Raw genomic sequence first — 14,351 nt, 5'->3', positions numbered from 1 at the left:
CTATTGCGGAGGCTGATGAAGGGTACTTAGGAAGGAACGACAGTGCGGAGTGAGTATAGGTTCGATAGATGGAAAGGCGAAGAACGATTCGAGGGAAGAGAGGGGAAACGAGGTAAGTCTCTCATTTTTTGACCGCTGCTCCAGCGGCTTCGGCTGCCTTCTTCGCTGCTGCGGCTTCCTACGAGCGAGATCGAAGCGTCAACATATCGCCTGTGAAGATGGGAGCCGATCAGAGCAAGACAAACCTGCTTCTTTCTCCTGCGAGCGAAAACGAGAAAAAACATCGGAATCAGCTCGGAAACGAAACGACATCGCAAGGAAAAGAGCTCACATGATATCGGCATCCGATTCTTGACGTTGTGCTAGTTTCGTAGCTGACTCCTTGGGCTTACTCTTTGCCATTTGGGCTTGCTTCTTCTGAGCCTGAAGCGTCGAGTTGATCCAACATTAGCTCGACACTTGCTTCCTTCTTGAGATGGCTTGAGCTTACCTTCTCCCGTGCCTGTACATCATGACGAGCTCAACAAGTCAGCTACGAACGCCAGAAGGGAGAGAGGAGAGTGAAGTTCACGAGATCCCGTTGATTGCCGCCTACAGAGAAGACATTAGCTCGTGAGGGCGCATGTACCGAAACGAGAGGACTTACGCGCCATTCCTGAGCTATCTATATACAATACACGCACTAAGTCGAGGGAGAGAAACAGGTAAAGAGATCAAAATCCGAAAGATCGTTTCTCTCCTTCTTCTCCATACCCTTCGAGCTCTCTTACTCTCTGTATAATTCCTGTACGCGTCTCTCAGCATAATGTTTACGAATCGGCGACCACCGCCCAAATCTCCCAATGGTTCGATTCCACTCGCCTCGACTTCTTCGAATTCCTCAACATCGACATCAACTCCTGCATCGACTTCGACTGGAGGGATGACTCTGAGTGATAGGATCAAGACTCAAGTAAGGGCGAGACCGGTGATTCAAACCAAAGTTCAAACTGTTGTGAAAACTATCACGCGACAAGTTGTCAAACCGAAACAGCAACCTCCTCCTTCATCGGCTGGTACTCAGAACGGGAAAGGGAAAGGGAAAGCAGTCGTCAGAGGGAATGGCAATGGAAACGCGTCAAAGGTGGTTCAGAAGAAGAAACAACAGAAACTCGCAACCGAATCTTTATCTTCGGACGACGACAGCGATTCAGATTCAGCTCCCGCTCGCAAGAAATCCAAACCCTCTACCTCGACGAAACGAACGAAGCGCAGTCGATCTTCCTCATTGTCATCATCAGGAGGAGGGAACGGTTACGAATCATCTTCTTCCCTCTCTTCCGCCGACGAAGACTACTTCTCCGGAAAATTAGGCAACGTGAAACCGAAAGTCGTCGAAGGGACTCCTGCGTGCGTGAGGAACGTTGCGTCGAAGGAACCGTTGGTCGAAGGAACGGAATTGAAAATCGTTAGCTCGGAATCAGTCGTGAGGAGTAACTTAGGCGCTTATATCCTAGATTGTGAGTGATCCCAATCTCTAGTCTTATTCCTAGAGACGATAGGCTGAACTTTGTGTCGATTTTGGCAGTCTTTGCGGATCCTGCGAATCCACAAGCGACGGCGAAAGATTGGTGCGGCGAAGATTTACCCATATTCGAGTTAGAATACCCTGCTGAAGGTGCTAGAGAAAGGTGAGATAGCCCTACTATCATTCCCCAGAGGGGTTCTGACTGACGATTGAGTCGATTTTTGGACAGATTTGCTCTCTTGGCGCCGAAACGAAACGACGAATATAACCCGATTGAAGACTTGATGGTTGTACGTTCCTCACTCAAGCATCGACCGTCTCATGTGAAGAGACTGACATCGCAATGTGCCGTTTGCCCGGCAGACTATTGAAACGATTCTCGAAAATTACCTTACTCCCGCTCAAGCGCTCTCTCATTTCGGTTACACTCCCGGTTCATCCTTTTCCTCATTCTCGTCATTCCTCAAACCTCTTCACAATCAGCATCGACATCAACAACAACAAGACTCTGCATCGACATCTCCTGCATCGACTTCGACTTCTCGTTCGAGTTCTCCCGCGATCAATCATATCGGAACTCCGAAACTTTCAACTCCTGAACCTTCAACGATCATCACTTCCACTTCATCTACTACATCAGCATCTGCAACCGCTCCCCCGATCCTCGTCGTCGAACCTCTCCTGCGTTCCCTCGAGAAAGCTCGTAACCGTCGAGATGGACCGACTTTCTTCTCCCACTTGCGTCAATTCAACCAGACACTCCTCTCCCTCAAACCCTCAATCGCAACCACAATCTCTGCGATGCCCGGCCTCCGAGAAAAACTCTGGACGAAAATCTTCCACCAATGTTACGATCGAACAGTCGGACCCGATATCGAAGAACTACGAAAATACGCCGCGTTCAGTGATAACGTCTATGGAGAGTTGTTACCGAAATTCATGAATGAGATCTTTCAAAAGACTGGGAAAGTGTTAGGACCGGGAAAGACTTTCGTCGATTTGGGAAGCGGTGTCGGAAATTGTTGTGTACAAGCGGCTTTAGCGTTGAGTCGCCTTTTCCTCCCTTTACGCTCTCGTGCTCGACTGACGGGATATCCGGGTGTGTGCAGCACAGGAGCAGATTCTTACGGATTCGAAAACATGGCTCATGCGTCTCATTTGGCTCGACTACAACTACGTGAAGCTGAAGAACGGTTCACAATGTGGGGATTGAGTGCTGGGAAAATGGAATGTCACGAATCGGATTTCTGTGAATCGAATTTGGTTCCGAAAGTGTTGAAGAAAGCGGATCTAGTTCTCGTCAATAATGAAGTGTAAGTCTCCTTCATCCTTTCTCCTCGAGTCATTTTACTGACAAGAGTGTCGGGAGTAGTTTCACGGCATCATTGAACGATAAACTCGCGTATCTTTTCCTCGATCTCCCCGAAAACTGTTTCCTCGTTTCCCTCAAGCCCTTCCTCCCACCTTCGTTCAAACTCTCCTCTCACAACTCGAACCATCCCTTAGCGTACCTCTCGCAAACTCGAGAAATGTACAAACCCGGTTCGGTTAGTTGGAAAATGGAAGGAGGGAGTTACTATATCGCTCGAGTCGAACGCGAGAAATTACAGAGATGGGTCAATCGACAACAGGAGAAAGAGGACAAGAGGAAGAAGGACAGGGAGGATAAGAGGTCGAGAAGGAGTGAGAGTACGGTCAGTCAGAGTCAGGGGATGAGTAGGAATTCGAGCAGGCAGTAAATAGCATCTTCTCTCTCTCTCTCTCTCTCTCTCTTGAAATCTCCTCTCTCGAACACTCTCTCATCCATTCTGTGATCAATCGAAAGACGTTCTCTTGGCACAACAGGCGAGAGAGTCCAAATTGTCTGTCGTTGTTCTACTCTCCTCCAGATCCAGCTTCTCCTCCACCACCTTCTCCAGCCTTGGTCTTCTTTCTCCTCTTCCTCTTCTTCTTTCCTTCCGCGCCTGTCGATCCATCTCCAATACTAGCTCTCTCCGTTCCTCTGCCCGCCAAACTCGTCACGACAACTTTTTCATTCTCCTCTCGTTTTCGTTTCCTCTCTTTCTGTTCACTCTCGAGTTCCTCCCTCGCTCGTTTCTTTCCAGCTTGAACTGCATTCTGCGGAGGATTCGTCGTCTTCTTCTTCTTTGGAACAGAAAGGGGATTCGGTCCTTTCGGTCCACGTTGTTTCCTCTTCTTTTTAGGTGGTTCATCTCCTCCTGCTCCTTCGCCCGCTTCTCTCTCTTCATCGTTCTCTTCATCGGAAGTTGAGGGTTTCGGTAAAGGTTTGCCGGATAAGAGGGCGAGTTCTTCTTTCGATGCGTGTAATTTCGAATTCTCCATCTAAATCGAACTCGAAACAGAGTCAGTTGAGCGACTCTTCCTCAAGACTGAGAGACGAGATCGAACTTACCGATTGTTTCTTCGCCAGAGTTTGATCCGAAGGAGTTTCCAACAATACTACACTCCTCGCGATATAAATGATTGGAGTTCCCGGAACTTTTCTCAAAGTCTGTCTCAATTCGGTCGATTGAGTCGCAATCACATAACGATTCTTGTTGTCCTCCCCTACGCTCACAACATCTCTTCAGCCTTCGACGTGGAGGTAGTGGAGGGAGAGAGGGACTCACCAGCCATAGCAGTCATACATTCATCTTCGGGTCTCGGTTTAAAATGATTACATTTCCTCCTCTCAAACTCTTTCGCCATTTCGACTGCTGCTTGTCCTTCTTCACCTTGATCGTACAGTGCTTGGATACAGCATTGAGTGATCACTAGCGAGACGGAAGGAGGCGAATTAGCTCATTGAAGCGAGAAACTTCGAGAGAGAGAGAAGAACGTACTGGGTTTGACGGTACCTTGCAAGACATCTTGTAGACGAGCGTAGAAATCTAGTTTCTGTTGTACACAGGACCTTAGGAACGCGGCATCGACTATCCAGAAGTAAAAAAGTTGGATCAGTTTCAAGAGTCGCTGAGCGCAAGGACGAGGGGAGAAATGCTCACCTAGCAGCTGATACGGTTCTCTGTAGTGAATTGAGCGCAAGCAGTCAGCTCTGTTCGTTGCCTAGAAGCGAGAAGAGCTTAAAAAAGATGAGATGAAAGAGCGACCACTTACCGGAATCCGAAGGCTGCGCAGTATAGCTGCATGACTTTCCTGTAGCTCTTTACTCGTTTCTGTCGCATCTTGGCGGTTCTTTTGAGGTCGGCGGGTCGTGAGGTGAGAAGTTTCGAGAAGAGAATGAAATTCCGCTCTTGGCTTCCTTCACCTCACTTACCGATTCGACCCATGCTGAACAAGATACAAAGATCGTACAGGAAACCTGGAAGCCGAATCGGAAAGCGCTTCGTGGATTCGTATCTCTATCTGTTCGTTCTTCAACTTTGCCCTCCCTCCGTCGTTTCGCGCTGCTCTGGTGCCTTGAACTGGAGGAACTATTCATCAGTGAGTGCGTCATTCTATTTCGACGAGTAGAAACAGCTTTGACTGACCTCTCTTTCCGTTTACAGACTCACCACGATATCGAGTCCATTTTCTCCCATTCCCATACATTCCTCTCCCCTGCATCCGCTCCTTCTTCCGCCACAACGGCTACTGACAGTCTCTGCAGAACCACCAAGTGCGCCAAAAGAAGAGTGAGTGGAAACAAGTCGCCTCTCGAAAAAAGCGAACAAACGAAAGCGAACTCGCCCAAATTCGACCCGATCTCTGCCCAACTGCCCAGACGACCTCGAATTTTAGGCATTCAGACTAGTGCCTCTTCGCTGCTACTCGCACAGTCGATGTCTCTTTCTCTGACAGACTCGTTGAGCACTCGTGGAAAAACACAGGAGTGGGAATCGAAAATCTCGCAAATTGATCCGAGCGGAGACGGCGATCTCTTACTTCTGACAGAATCGACACAGACAGAGTTACAAGAGAATTACTAATAGAGAGAGGGAACAGGGTAGAGGGAGAGAGGGGAAACGCTAGAAGTAGTGACCTCCGGATTCTGCTTCTCCCAAAGATTCAAATCCGTAAACTCCTCCGACTTGACGGCTACTCAAGGTACGGTGTGAGAGAGATTTCATAGGACTGTAGCCCTCCGTAGACGGGTCGCCTTGCGGCTTTCGCCTTCCTGAAGGATTGAGCGCACTAAATGCGAAAGCTTGAACACGACCGACAACTTGTGCCCTCTTGCTCACTCTCGTTGGTCGAGGAGGAATCTGCGGAGAGTACAGGTACGGAGCTTGTCAGCTTCAGGTAGAACTCGGAGGGATCGAGAGCGCGAAAGACTCACCAATTTCAGACCAATGTCTTCGAGCACTATGTCTGCCTTGTGCTTCTCCAGGAAATCCGCGACACCCTGAGCTCGGCTCGTTAGGTGTCTCCGTATTTGGTCCTTAAGCGAATCAGCCTGTTGAGAGCGGAGCAATCAAAGTCAGAAGTTGTAGGCGAAGGAAGGTTTCGGAATGAGACAACTCACTGTTGACTTTGCCGAAAACAATACGATGTCGACTTGGAACCAGCAACTGTCGTCCTCCAGAGAGAATCCACGTGTTTGGGTCCCCAAGATCGAGCGAACAATCGGGTCGTGCCATAAAACCCGAAATTCTCGCTTGTCGTTGTTCAAAGGCCCATATTAAAACAAATCGTCGCAGACTTCGGCCAATAAGTTGTTGATTTGCCGGACCCTCGCTTCCCGAGGGCTCTAGAAAGGATAGATCAGAGCGTGAGCCTACGTCAAACCGGCGAGAAGAGGCTCGGAAATCCTCACAAGCAAGTTCCACTTTCGTACGAGCTCCTCTGCACGGTACGCTTCACGAATCTCGCGTGTGCGCATATCGAACTACGATCATATACGAGCAGAGTCAAGTAAAGATTAGCATCAACTCGAAAGATTACGTGAAAAAGGAACGATTGAGACGTACGAGTGTTGATTTTGCCAGCTGTTTTTGCAGCTCGATCAGAGAAGTGACAATGTTGTGACAATATTCGTAGTGGAACAGGGGAGGGTTCATTCCTTTGGCGTCGAGGAAATCGACGATCTTCTGTTTCCAACCTGGGAGCTTGTAGACGGGAGGAGCAGGTGCTCGGCGTCGTTCGAGAGCGATGATGTTATCGAGTTGCTCGCATACGTTCTCACGACCTTGTTTACGCCTTGCCTCGGTGGTCCGGCGCAGGCGTTCTCGGTTGACAGAGTCGGAAGGGGGCAAGACGTACTCGCTTGTCGAATCCTCCGATTCTTGAGGTTGGGTCAGGAGGGGGCGCTCACTATCAAAACTCCGGTGAAGGGGGTCCGCCATCGTCGACGTCGGTGGGAGATCTAAGGGGGAAAGAGGAGAAGAAGGGAACAAGCCAAGCGAAAAGTCCTCATCAATAAAGCACTGTCCCCTTTTCTTTCTCATGCACGTCCTTGCAGGTGTACGAGACCCGTGCACGGTCGTCCTCCGAGGATCGAGCCCGGAGATGTCTATTGGGAGGATCGGGTTCGAGGAGGGAAGTTCTTAGGATAGTCTTGCGAATTCTTCATGTGTCGTAAGTGCACGATGCATGGGGGTCAAGACGGAAGATGCTCCTCGCGAAAAACTGTCTGACTAAAGCCTGAGGAGAGACGAAGAAAAATGTAGATTATCTTGCGGGAAACGAAGAAAAGAGTCGAATATGGAATTTTGAATGATTGATCTGCACCGTTTTACTCTGGACCGGTGTTTTCGGTAGTATCCGTCGTAGCAAATTCGAGTGAAGCTTCTATAGCAAAAAGCAATTCAGCCCCGTTAAACTCGTCGCGGAAGCAGAGAGAGAAGGGACTGTACACTTTGATCTGGACAGTTTCATCGAATCATCCCTTGAACGACCTCTTCACAAAGCATTACTAAAGCTCCAGCCCTTCCACCTCCCTTCCCCGTACTTCGCAATCCTCAGCCCTAAATCGCTTGACCAATCCTACAAAACTCGAAATCCAATCCTTTCTCCCTCGTCCATTTCTCCAACAACCCTCTCCCCCATCTGACCTGGGAAGGAACCATCAATCCCGCCAATACTGATCCCGTACCTCTCGCCAACTCGATCGGTGCTTCGATCGTAGCTCCCGCTTCGTCAGAGTTGAGTTCGCCTTCTTCTCCTCCGGAGGACGATGATGATGACGGATTTGGAAGGATGAGTTCTGAGGTAGAGTACGACGTGGGAGAGGAGGAGGAGTGGGACGCGAGAAGGAGGACACAGGATTCGTCGTAGAGTTTTTGGAATCGGAATAATTCGGGACTAGCTCGTAGGAATTGTTTGAGGAATCCATCAATTTCACTCGGATTCCCTTTGCTATGGCTGCTAGTCGAAGGGGTATCTCTGGGGCCGAGAGAGTTCGAGCTTGACGAGGGAGCTGGAGCTGGAGGTGGCGGCGGAGGGGGACCAGGTGGTAAAGGAGCGGAACTTGAAGGAGAAGGGTGAGAGAGCGGTAAAGATTGGGAAGCTGGAGAAGCGGCCGTGATCGAATTCGAGGAAGAAGAAGCTGGAGAAGAGTGATCGTTCGTCGTAGTCGACGTCGATGGAGCTGGCGCGGGAGGAGGTGGGGGTCGAGGTGGGAGCGGGCGAGAACTAGAGGCTGTAGTGGAAGCGGAAGATTGGGAGATTTGAGTAGCTTTGTAGAACAAAGCTTTTTGTTCGTGCATCGACAAGGTGTAGATCGCTATAGCTTCCATCCTCAAGCTGTCAATCATTTTCGTCAGTTTTGACCCTTTCACTTCTTAGTCAAAGAGAGCGAGACTGACCAGATCCCAATCAAAAACTGTTGATTCTCTTTTTCCGCCGCTTTCTTCACAAACCCAATCAACCCGAAAACGCTCGACCAGTTCGTACTCAAGCAAGTTTTACTCGCCGTGTCGTCACACCAGAACGAGAAGACGTAGAGGAGGATCGCATCAAGCTGATGAGCTAACGAGAGGAGAATCGTTTGAGGAGAGTTTGAACGGCGCGCTAAGGAGTCGCCGGAATGTTTCAATCGTCGTCCGTGGTCCCGACACCTATATCGAGAACGAGTCGAGATTGGATCTCTGCTACGAACGAACGGAGAGACGAGGGATAGCTCACTGAGCTCCCAATTTCCTCAACCTTTCTTTCGGCCAATCTTTCCTCCATTCCGCTTCTCCATTACTCGCCAGCGAAGCGTTTCCATTCAATCTCGGACTCGATTTGAAGGTATTCGAAGAAGAAGAAGCGGCAGGAGGAGGCGGAGGCGGAGGTAATCGAGATTGACGAAATTCTGGAGTTGGAGGTTTCAGGTCGATAGAGGGAGGGGGAGCGGGAGGCCGGGGAGGAGCTGGAGCAGGAGGGCGTGGTGGAGGTCGAGAGCGTCTAAAATCCGAGAAGAAGGGGAGAGTCAGCTCAGCGAGGAGAGGAGAAAGGGGAAGAAGGAGATTTACTTTGAATCCGAGATATCTTCTGATTCTTCTTCTAGCTTCCTCTTTGTAGAGTGACCGTTCGAGTGACCGTTCACGTGAGGTAGCGAGGGAGAAGGAGGAGGTGAAGGGAGGTCGGGAAGCAAGAGAGGTTCAACTCGAGAAAGAATCTGATGATACGAACTGCGTCAGCTGGTACGCGAGACGGCGTATAACAGATTGTGCTTACGGCTAAGAGCTCGGCAGTGACATCTGACATCGTTCGAGGATAGAAGAGGAAAGAGTCGGGAAGGGTGGGGAGAGAATACTGCCGTAATCGGCTTGTAGACGCGTTTCGAGGTTGTCTGCTGTAATCTAGCGAGACTCTGGCACTTAAGGGTCGATTAGCGAGTCGGAAGAAGTTGAAAGGAGCGAGAAAGATCGCGAGTTCTCATTTGCCGATATCGGCTCATCTCTACCTTCCACCCACTCGCTCTCGACACGTACCAGACTTCATTGCGGCACGACTATCATATATATCGATGGGGAAGCGAACACGAGAAGACCTGCAGCGAGAAACGCCTTCATCAGTTGTCGATCTCGAACGACTAGATGCATCTGTTTCGAGTAGGACAGAGCAGCAAAAAAGCATTGGCCGAGGCAAGAGAGGGTCAAGACTAAAGTACAAAGGCATAAGGTCAGTAGTGTACATCCCACGAGTTCAAAGGTGGCGATCGGACCTCACAAGCTTTCGCAGCGAACGGGTCTGAAGGCTGACTTTGAGTTCGTCGATGGCGACAGTACACCAACCGCGAAACGGCCGAAACGAACCCTGACCCTACCCGAACCACTTTCGCTCGAAGGATCACTTTCCGAAGAAATCCTGTTGCGATGTCTCTCCTTCCTGACCGTCCAAGACCTCGTTACCGTTTCGAGAGTATCTTCAGCTTGGTATCGTCTATCGCAGGATCCTCAGGTGAGTTCTTTCCTCTCATCCTCTCATCCATTCGTGCAACTCCAGCCGAACTTGAACTGACTGTTTCGCGCTTTCGTGCAGCTTTGGCGGTCTCTCTACTTACGAACCTACGCATCCGCTTCAACTCGACGTCAAGCATCGCTAGGAGTCACGGTCAAGCGTTCTTCGAGACCTTGGAAAGAACTGTACAAGATCTCGACGAACTGGAGGAACGGCACCGCGAAGTCATCAACAACTGTCTTGACCAACACAGTGCGGAAAGCTGTACTCGCTCCGACAATACCAACCGATATGACTCTGCCCGATCAACTCTCTTCGTTTCCACAAGAGGCAGTCAAGGAGGAGGAGGAAACATTCGATACTCTCTTGCAGATTCATCAACAGTATTTCTTCTCTGCCTCGAAAAGTCAACCCTGTTCCGATCCCGCTACCGAACCACCTTCTATTACAGTCTCGCAATCCCTTCCAAACGGCTCCTCGCAATTCCTCTCGACGTTCTCCTCTCCTCGTCTCGCTTCTTTCTACTCCCTTCGACCCGATTTCCGTCCTCCCCTTTCAATCACCGAAATCAAGCTCGACGAGTCATCCACCAATTCCGGTCGACTACACCTCGCCATCTTCTACTCGACAGGTCAATTCTCAATCTTTCGAATCGATTTCACCTCGACGTTGTTCTCCGCTACGGAAGTTTACTGCTCACTCGCGCTCAACTCCAACGCTGCCTTTTCATCATCTTCACCATTCGATTTCGTCTCGACCGCCAAATTCCATTTCCCTCTCTTCGTCACTTGTTCAAACTCGTTCACTTTACGATTCTACCAACTCTCGTACTCGCCCTCATCGTCTGATCAGCTGGTCGTCCGCGAATCTGAAACACCTCTACAAAGTCGCGAGAGATGGGCACCCGTTGTCTTATCGCTCGAAAGGATCAGAGGGAAAAGTCGACAAGAAGGATCGAAGGAGTTCAAAGTCAGTTTAGCTTATTCTTTACCGGTGTTTCCGAATGACTGGACAGTTGGTCTACAAGGTACGTACGGGTCCTTGCTCAGTGAAATTTCCCTTTTGACTGACCGGCGGTAACCGTCGTACTGAAACAGAATTTTCACTCGTCCTTTTCCCCTCTTTATCGAAACCTATCGAAATCACCACCGTACAAGCAATCTCCCACTTGACTCATCATCAATCGCTATCTCCCGCAACTCGCTATTCCTCCGCTTTCTCCTCTTCTCCCGTCGCCAGAAATCGCATTTCTCCAGTCACTTCAATCGAATATTCCTCTCCCTTCATCGTCACTTCCCGAACCGACAACACCATCGAAGTATACCGCGTCACTTCTCACTACCTCAAACCCCGTCTTGCCCCGAAAAGTGGTTCAGGAGAAAAGAAACTAGAGATTCGACACGAGAAGACTTTGTTTGGACATACGGCTCGAGTTGGGTCGGTAGCTCTCGTCCAAGGAGAAGGGAGTGGCGTGGAGGATGGAGAGGGGAGGAGCTCGAGGAAGAAATTGGTTAGTGCTGGTGATGATGGGACTTTCAAAGTTTGGAGTTTGTCGTCTTCAGTGAGGAAACGAGGACGAGACGACGAGGAGGTGATTGATATTCAGACGATGGTGACGACTCAAGGAGAAGGAGAGCAAGCAGGGACGGAATGGCAGAGAATGAAGAGACGGAGAATGGAGAAACGGACAACGGAAGACAGTCGGGAGGAGGACGAGGGGAACAGGAGACGGCCTGAAAGGATACGGAAGATCTTGGTCGATCAGGACAAGATCGTTGTACTTGGTTCAACCTCAGCGACAACAGATGGCTCGCCGGGAGGACACGGAGGAGGAGAAAGGATGCGAGTTTTGCGCTTTGACTAGCATATCTGTATCTTCCCGCTTATACACTATATCATATTCTCTGCATATACTGAGCGTATCTATCTTGCCTCGCTTAACAATGCCGAAGAGTGAGCAAGCTAGCTAAGCGAGAAGATCGAGCTTGGTCAGAAAGTCAATGCGAAGAGGGAGAGCTCTCCGAAGTTGATTCTTGAGCTCCACATCGGAGCGATCACTTGACTTGTTCTTCTCTGAAGCTCTGAAGCCGAACCTTGTTTCCTCTTTCTCATTTCTCACTCTCGCTCCCTTCACTCGCTCATGTCGAGTTACATCACACTAGACGACCTCGAATCGCTGAATCTCACACCACCTACACGTCCACCTCGTTCCTCGAAACGACCTCTACCAACTTCAACGGATCAAATTCAAACTTCTTCTTCTTTCCTCCAACTTCCTGCGACCTCGACTAGTAGTGGGAGTGGGAAACAGGTCTCGTTCTGTCCTCGAGCGGTATTGATAGAAGTAGCAGATGAAGGGGAAATCGAACCTGCTATGGTTGAAGCGTTCAAGAGGGATTTAGGCAAGAAACAAATCGGTGTGAGAACTTATTCGTTCGTCCTCTCTCTCTTCCCTTCTCTCGACGTACTCAGCCTAACAGAGGAGAGAGTGGAATCAGGTTGGAGACCCCGAATCTCGGTCATGCGACTTCTCGAGCTTGGGCGAGCGTCCTCAACGGTTTAAGCGCGACTCTCGACCCTTTCCTCTCCTCCTCCGGACCTCCTTCCTCCGGTGGAGTCGTCTCAAGCTCAAGGAGGAGAGAATCGTCCCCCGACAGAGATCGAGAATTCGTATACAAATGTCCTGACAGTCGAAGTCCACGAAGGAGACGAGGAAGTGTCGGTAGCTCCCACTCGGGACGGGACGGTTCCGATAACGAAGAAGAGGAGGAGGAGGATCCGAATTTCATCCCAAACGAACCGACGAGGTTGAGATTGAAGATACCGACGGTCAAGCGCAGATGTTCGAGGCCGTGTCTTTTGACGAAAACTTCGAAATCATGTCTCCGTTCGCCTTCACCCCTTCCAACTCCGACAATTCACCCTTCCTCTTCCTCATCAACTTCGAGTTCTCTGAAACCTCTTCCGACTCTGTCTCGCTCACCATCAGAAGAGGACCCACCCCTTCCGATTTCGCATCCTCACGCAGGAACGCTCGTCCCGGTGGTCCAATGCTGTGAGGCTTGTTATCCCGCGACAGAGTACGGACACGCATCGAAGGGGGAGGGATACGTTGAGAGGTGGAGTCGAGGGGCGAAGAAATTGAGGGCGGAACAAGAGAAGGAAAGGAGAGAGAAGGAGGAATGGGAAAGAGATTCCGAGGTGATTCGTGCGCCTTATCAGTCGACGACGAGTACAGTTCAGGACGAAAAGGAGAAGAAGGGAGAAGGCGAAGAATGGCAAGAAATCGATGAAGATTTCGAAGAATCTCTGAGAGGATCTAAATTATCTCAAAAAGCGAAAGGAGTCGATGAATTGCAACTCGGGAAAGATCAACGACACGTCAAGACTATCTATGAGAAAGAGGATCGATCAGGAGGAGGAGGAAGAAAAACTGGACAACTCACTATCGATATTTCAAGCTACGACTCCCGAGTTTCGCAACGAGGCAAACTATCTCCTATCGAATCAATCTCACCACGATCGTTCGATACGACAAACGATGAAGACGCTGCTACCACTCCGAGCAGTTCCGATGTCACTCCACAAACTTCTCCCGAATTATCATTCTCTCCCTCTTCTCTTCCATCTAACGAACTGTCCCTCCCGCCGGCTCCTCCCGTCCCGTCGACTGAGCGACCCTCTCTAGCCAAGAGTAAACAAAGATCTTCCTCGTTCTCGAAACGTATCGCATCGGCGTTCGGATCCTTCAGTTCGAGCGGTGCGAGATTCTGATGTAAAAAACATCTCGATTGTCATAGCTCGTTTTTCTCTTTGCACTTATCTACACTATCTATTACTACTACTCTCTCGACCGACTGGAACCTTATTACTACTTGTTGTTTTGAGTTCGTTTGTTTGGAAAGCCTTTGACTATTTCATACTTACAAAAAAAAAACCGAGATCGAGATCGAAAGACGAGAGCCGAGAGACTAGAGACATAGGGAGTGACGAGACGAGGAGATAGCGCACGCGAGAGAGAGAGTGAAAGTGATGAGGACTGAAGGTTGGGAGAAAAGACTGATTAGTGAAAAAAAGTAAAACTAGAAAGGAAAGAGCTTGGTGAAGAAGAAGAAGGGGGAGAACATAGAGAAGAGATGACAACGTTAGAGAGCAGCGAGAGAGTAAACACAGAAGGAAGGAGTCAAGAGAGAGAAAACGAAGACAGAAAGATTGACGAGTCGAGGGGCGAGAATCAAGAGTCGGTGGTCACGAGTCAAGGGTCGAGAGTCGGAGAGGGAAGGAGTAGTGCTGTAGACGAGGAGAGTCCAGGAAAGCTTCGAGTCAGTAATCGTTCTTCAACGAAGACGGGATTGAGAGAGCGACGACGACGACTGGCGAGAATGGTTTCCTTCCCTTCCTCCGCTCGTTCGTCTTTTCTTCGAAGAAATCAGCGATCTTGGTGGATAATTAAGGTGTTCTCCTTGGGAATAGATGGTTCCCTCTGAAGTAGCAAATATTTACACAAGTAATGGAA

The 14,351-nt window shown here is 49.7% G+C and overlaps 7 protein-coding genes across 7 annotated transcripts; 3 read left to right on the top strand and 4 right to left on the bottom strand.

Annotated features, from left to right (window-relative positions):
• Positions 1 to 121: 121 nt before the first annotated feature.
• Positions 122 to 653, bottom strand: JCM6883_005719 (uncharacterized protein; the record flags this gene model as incomplete). Its single annotated transcript, XM_076632617.1, has 6 exons — positions 122 to 178; positions 246 to 258; positions 332 to 423; positions 491 to 502; positions 572 to 591; positions 647 to 653. The coding sequence occupies 6 exons, from the start codon at positions 651 to 653 to the stop codon at positions 122 to 124; spliced, it is 201 nt and encodes a 66-aa protein (XP_076487415.1).
• Positions 654 to 805: 152 nt separating this feature from the next.
• DOT1 (histone methyltransferase DOT1) lies at positions 806 to 3,246 on the top strand (the record flags this gene model as incomplete). The annotated part of the gene is made up of 6 exons (XM_076632616.1): positions 806 to 1,499; positions 1,568 to 1,670; positions 1,737 to 1,797; positions 1,871 to 2,550; positions 2,617 to 2,820; positions 2,880 to 3,246. 6 exons carry the CDS (start codon positions 806 to 808, stop codon positions 3,244 to 3,246), a joined length of 2,109 nt encoding a protein of 702 aa, XP_076487414.1.
• A 136-nt stretch (positions 3,247 to 3,382) lies between these two features.
• On the bottom strand, positions 3,383 to 4,692 carry UTP23 (rRNA-binding ribosome biosynthesis protein UTP23; the record flags this gene model as incomplete). Its single annotated transcript, XM_076632615.1, has 6 exons — positions 3,383 to 3,850; positions 3,921 to 4,075; positions 4,138 to 4,281; positions 4,351 to 4,440; positions 4,513 to 4,532; positions 4,625 to 4,692. The coding sequence occupies 6 exons, from the start codon at positions 4,690 to 4,692 to the stop codon at positions 3,383 to 3,385; spliced, it is 945 nt and encodes a 314-aa protein (XP_076487413.1).
• Positions 4,693 to 5,475: 783 nt separating this feature from the next.
• On the bottom strand, positions 5,476 to 6,792 carry JCM6883_005716 (uncharacterized protein; the record flags this gene model as incomplete). Its single annotated transcript, XM_076632614.1, has 3 exons — positions 5,476 to 5,712; positions 5,787 to 5,903; positions 6,418 to 6,792. The coding sequence occupies 3 exons, from the start codon at positions 6,790 to 6,792 to the stop codon at positions 5,476 to 5,478; spliced, it is 729 nt and encodes a 242-aa protein (XP_076487412.1).
• Positions 6,793 to 7,413: 621 nt separating this feature from the next.
• On the bottom strand, positions 7,414 to 9,139 carry JCM6883_005715 (uncharacterized protein; the record flags this gene model as incomplete). The annotated part of the gene is made up of 5 exons (XM_076632613.1): positions 7,414 to 8,191; positions 8,254 to 8,505; positions 8,573 to 8,836; positions 8,905 to 9,050; positions 9,110 to 9,139. 5 exons carry the CDS (start codon positions 9,137 to 9,139, stop codon positions 7,414 to 7,416), a joined length of 1,470 nt encoding a protein of 489 aa, XP_076487411.1.
• A 332-nt stretch (positions 9,140 to 9,471) lies between these two features.
• Positions 9,472 to 11,699, top strand: JCM6883_005714 (uncharacterized protein; the record flags this gene model as incomplete). The annotated part of the gene is made up of 4 exons (XM_076632612.1): positions 9,472 to 9,479; positions 9,661 to 9,835; positions 9,917 to 10,862; positions 10,933 to 11,699. 4 exons carry the CDS (start codon positions 9,472 to 9,474, stop codon positions 11,697 to 11,699), a joined length of 1,896 nt encoding a protein of 631 aa, XP_076487410.1.
• Positions 11,700 to 11,975: 276 nt separating this feature from the next.
• On the top strand, positions 11,976 to 13,609 carry JCM6883_005713 (uncharacterized protein; the record flags this gene model as incomplete). Its single annotated transcript, XM_076632611.1, has 2 exons — positions 11,976 to 12,268; positions 12,334 to 13,609. The coding sequence occupies 2 exons, from the start codon at positions 11,976 to 11,978 to the stop codon at positions 13,607 to 13,609; spliced, it is 1,569 nt and encodes a 522-aa protein (XP_076487409.1).
• Between the last annotated feature and the right edge of the window lie 742 nt (positions 13,610 to 14,351).

Source organism: Sporobolomyces salmoneus (assembly GCF_050403485.1).
Source record: "Sporobolomyces salmoneus JCM6883 DNA, S_salmoneus_JCM6883_v1_ctg28, whole genome shotgun sequence".
In the NCBI taxonomy this organism is placed as follows: domain Eukaryota; kingdom Fungi; phylum Basidiomycota; class Microbotryomycetes; order Sporidiobolales; family Sporidiobolaceae; genus Sporobolomyces; species Sporobolomyces salmoneus.
The sequence above is the reverse complement of the archived record's forward strand: the minus strand, read 5'-3'. Positions and strand labels throughout refer to the sequence as shown.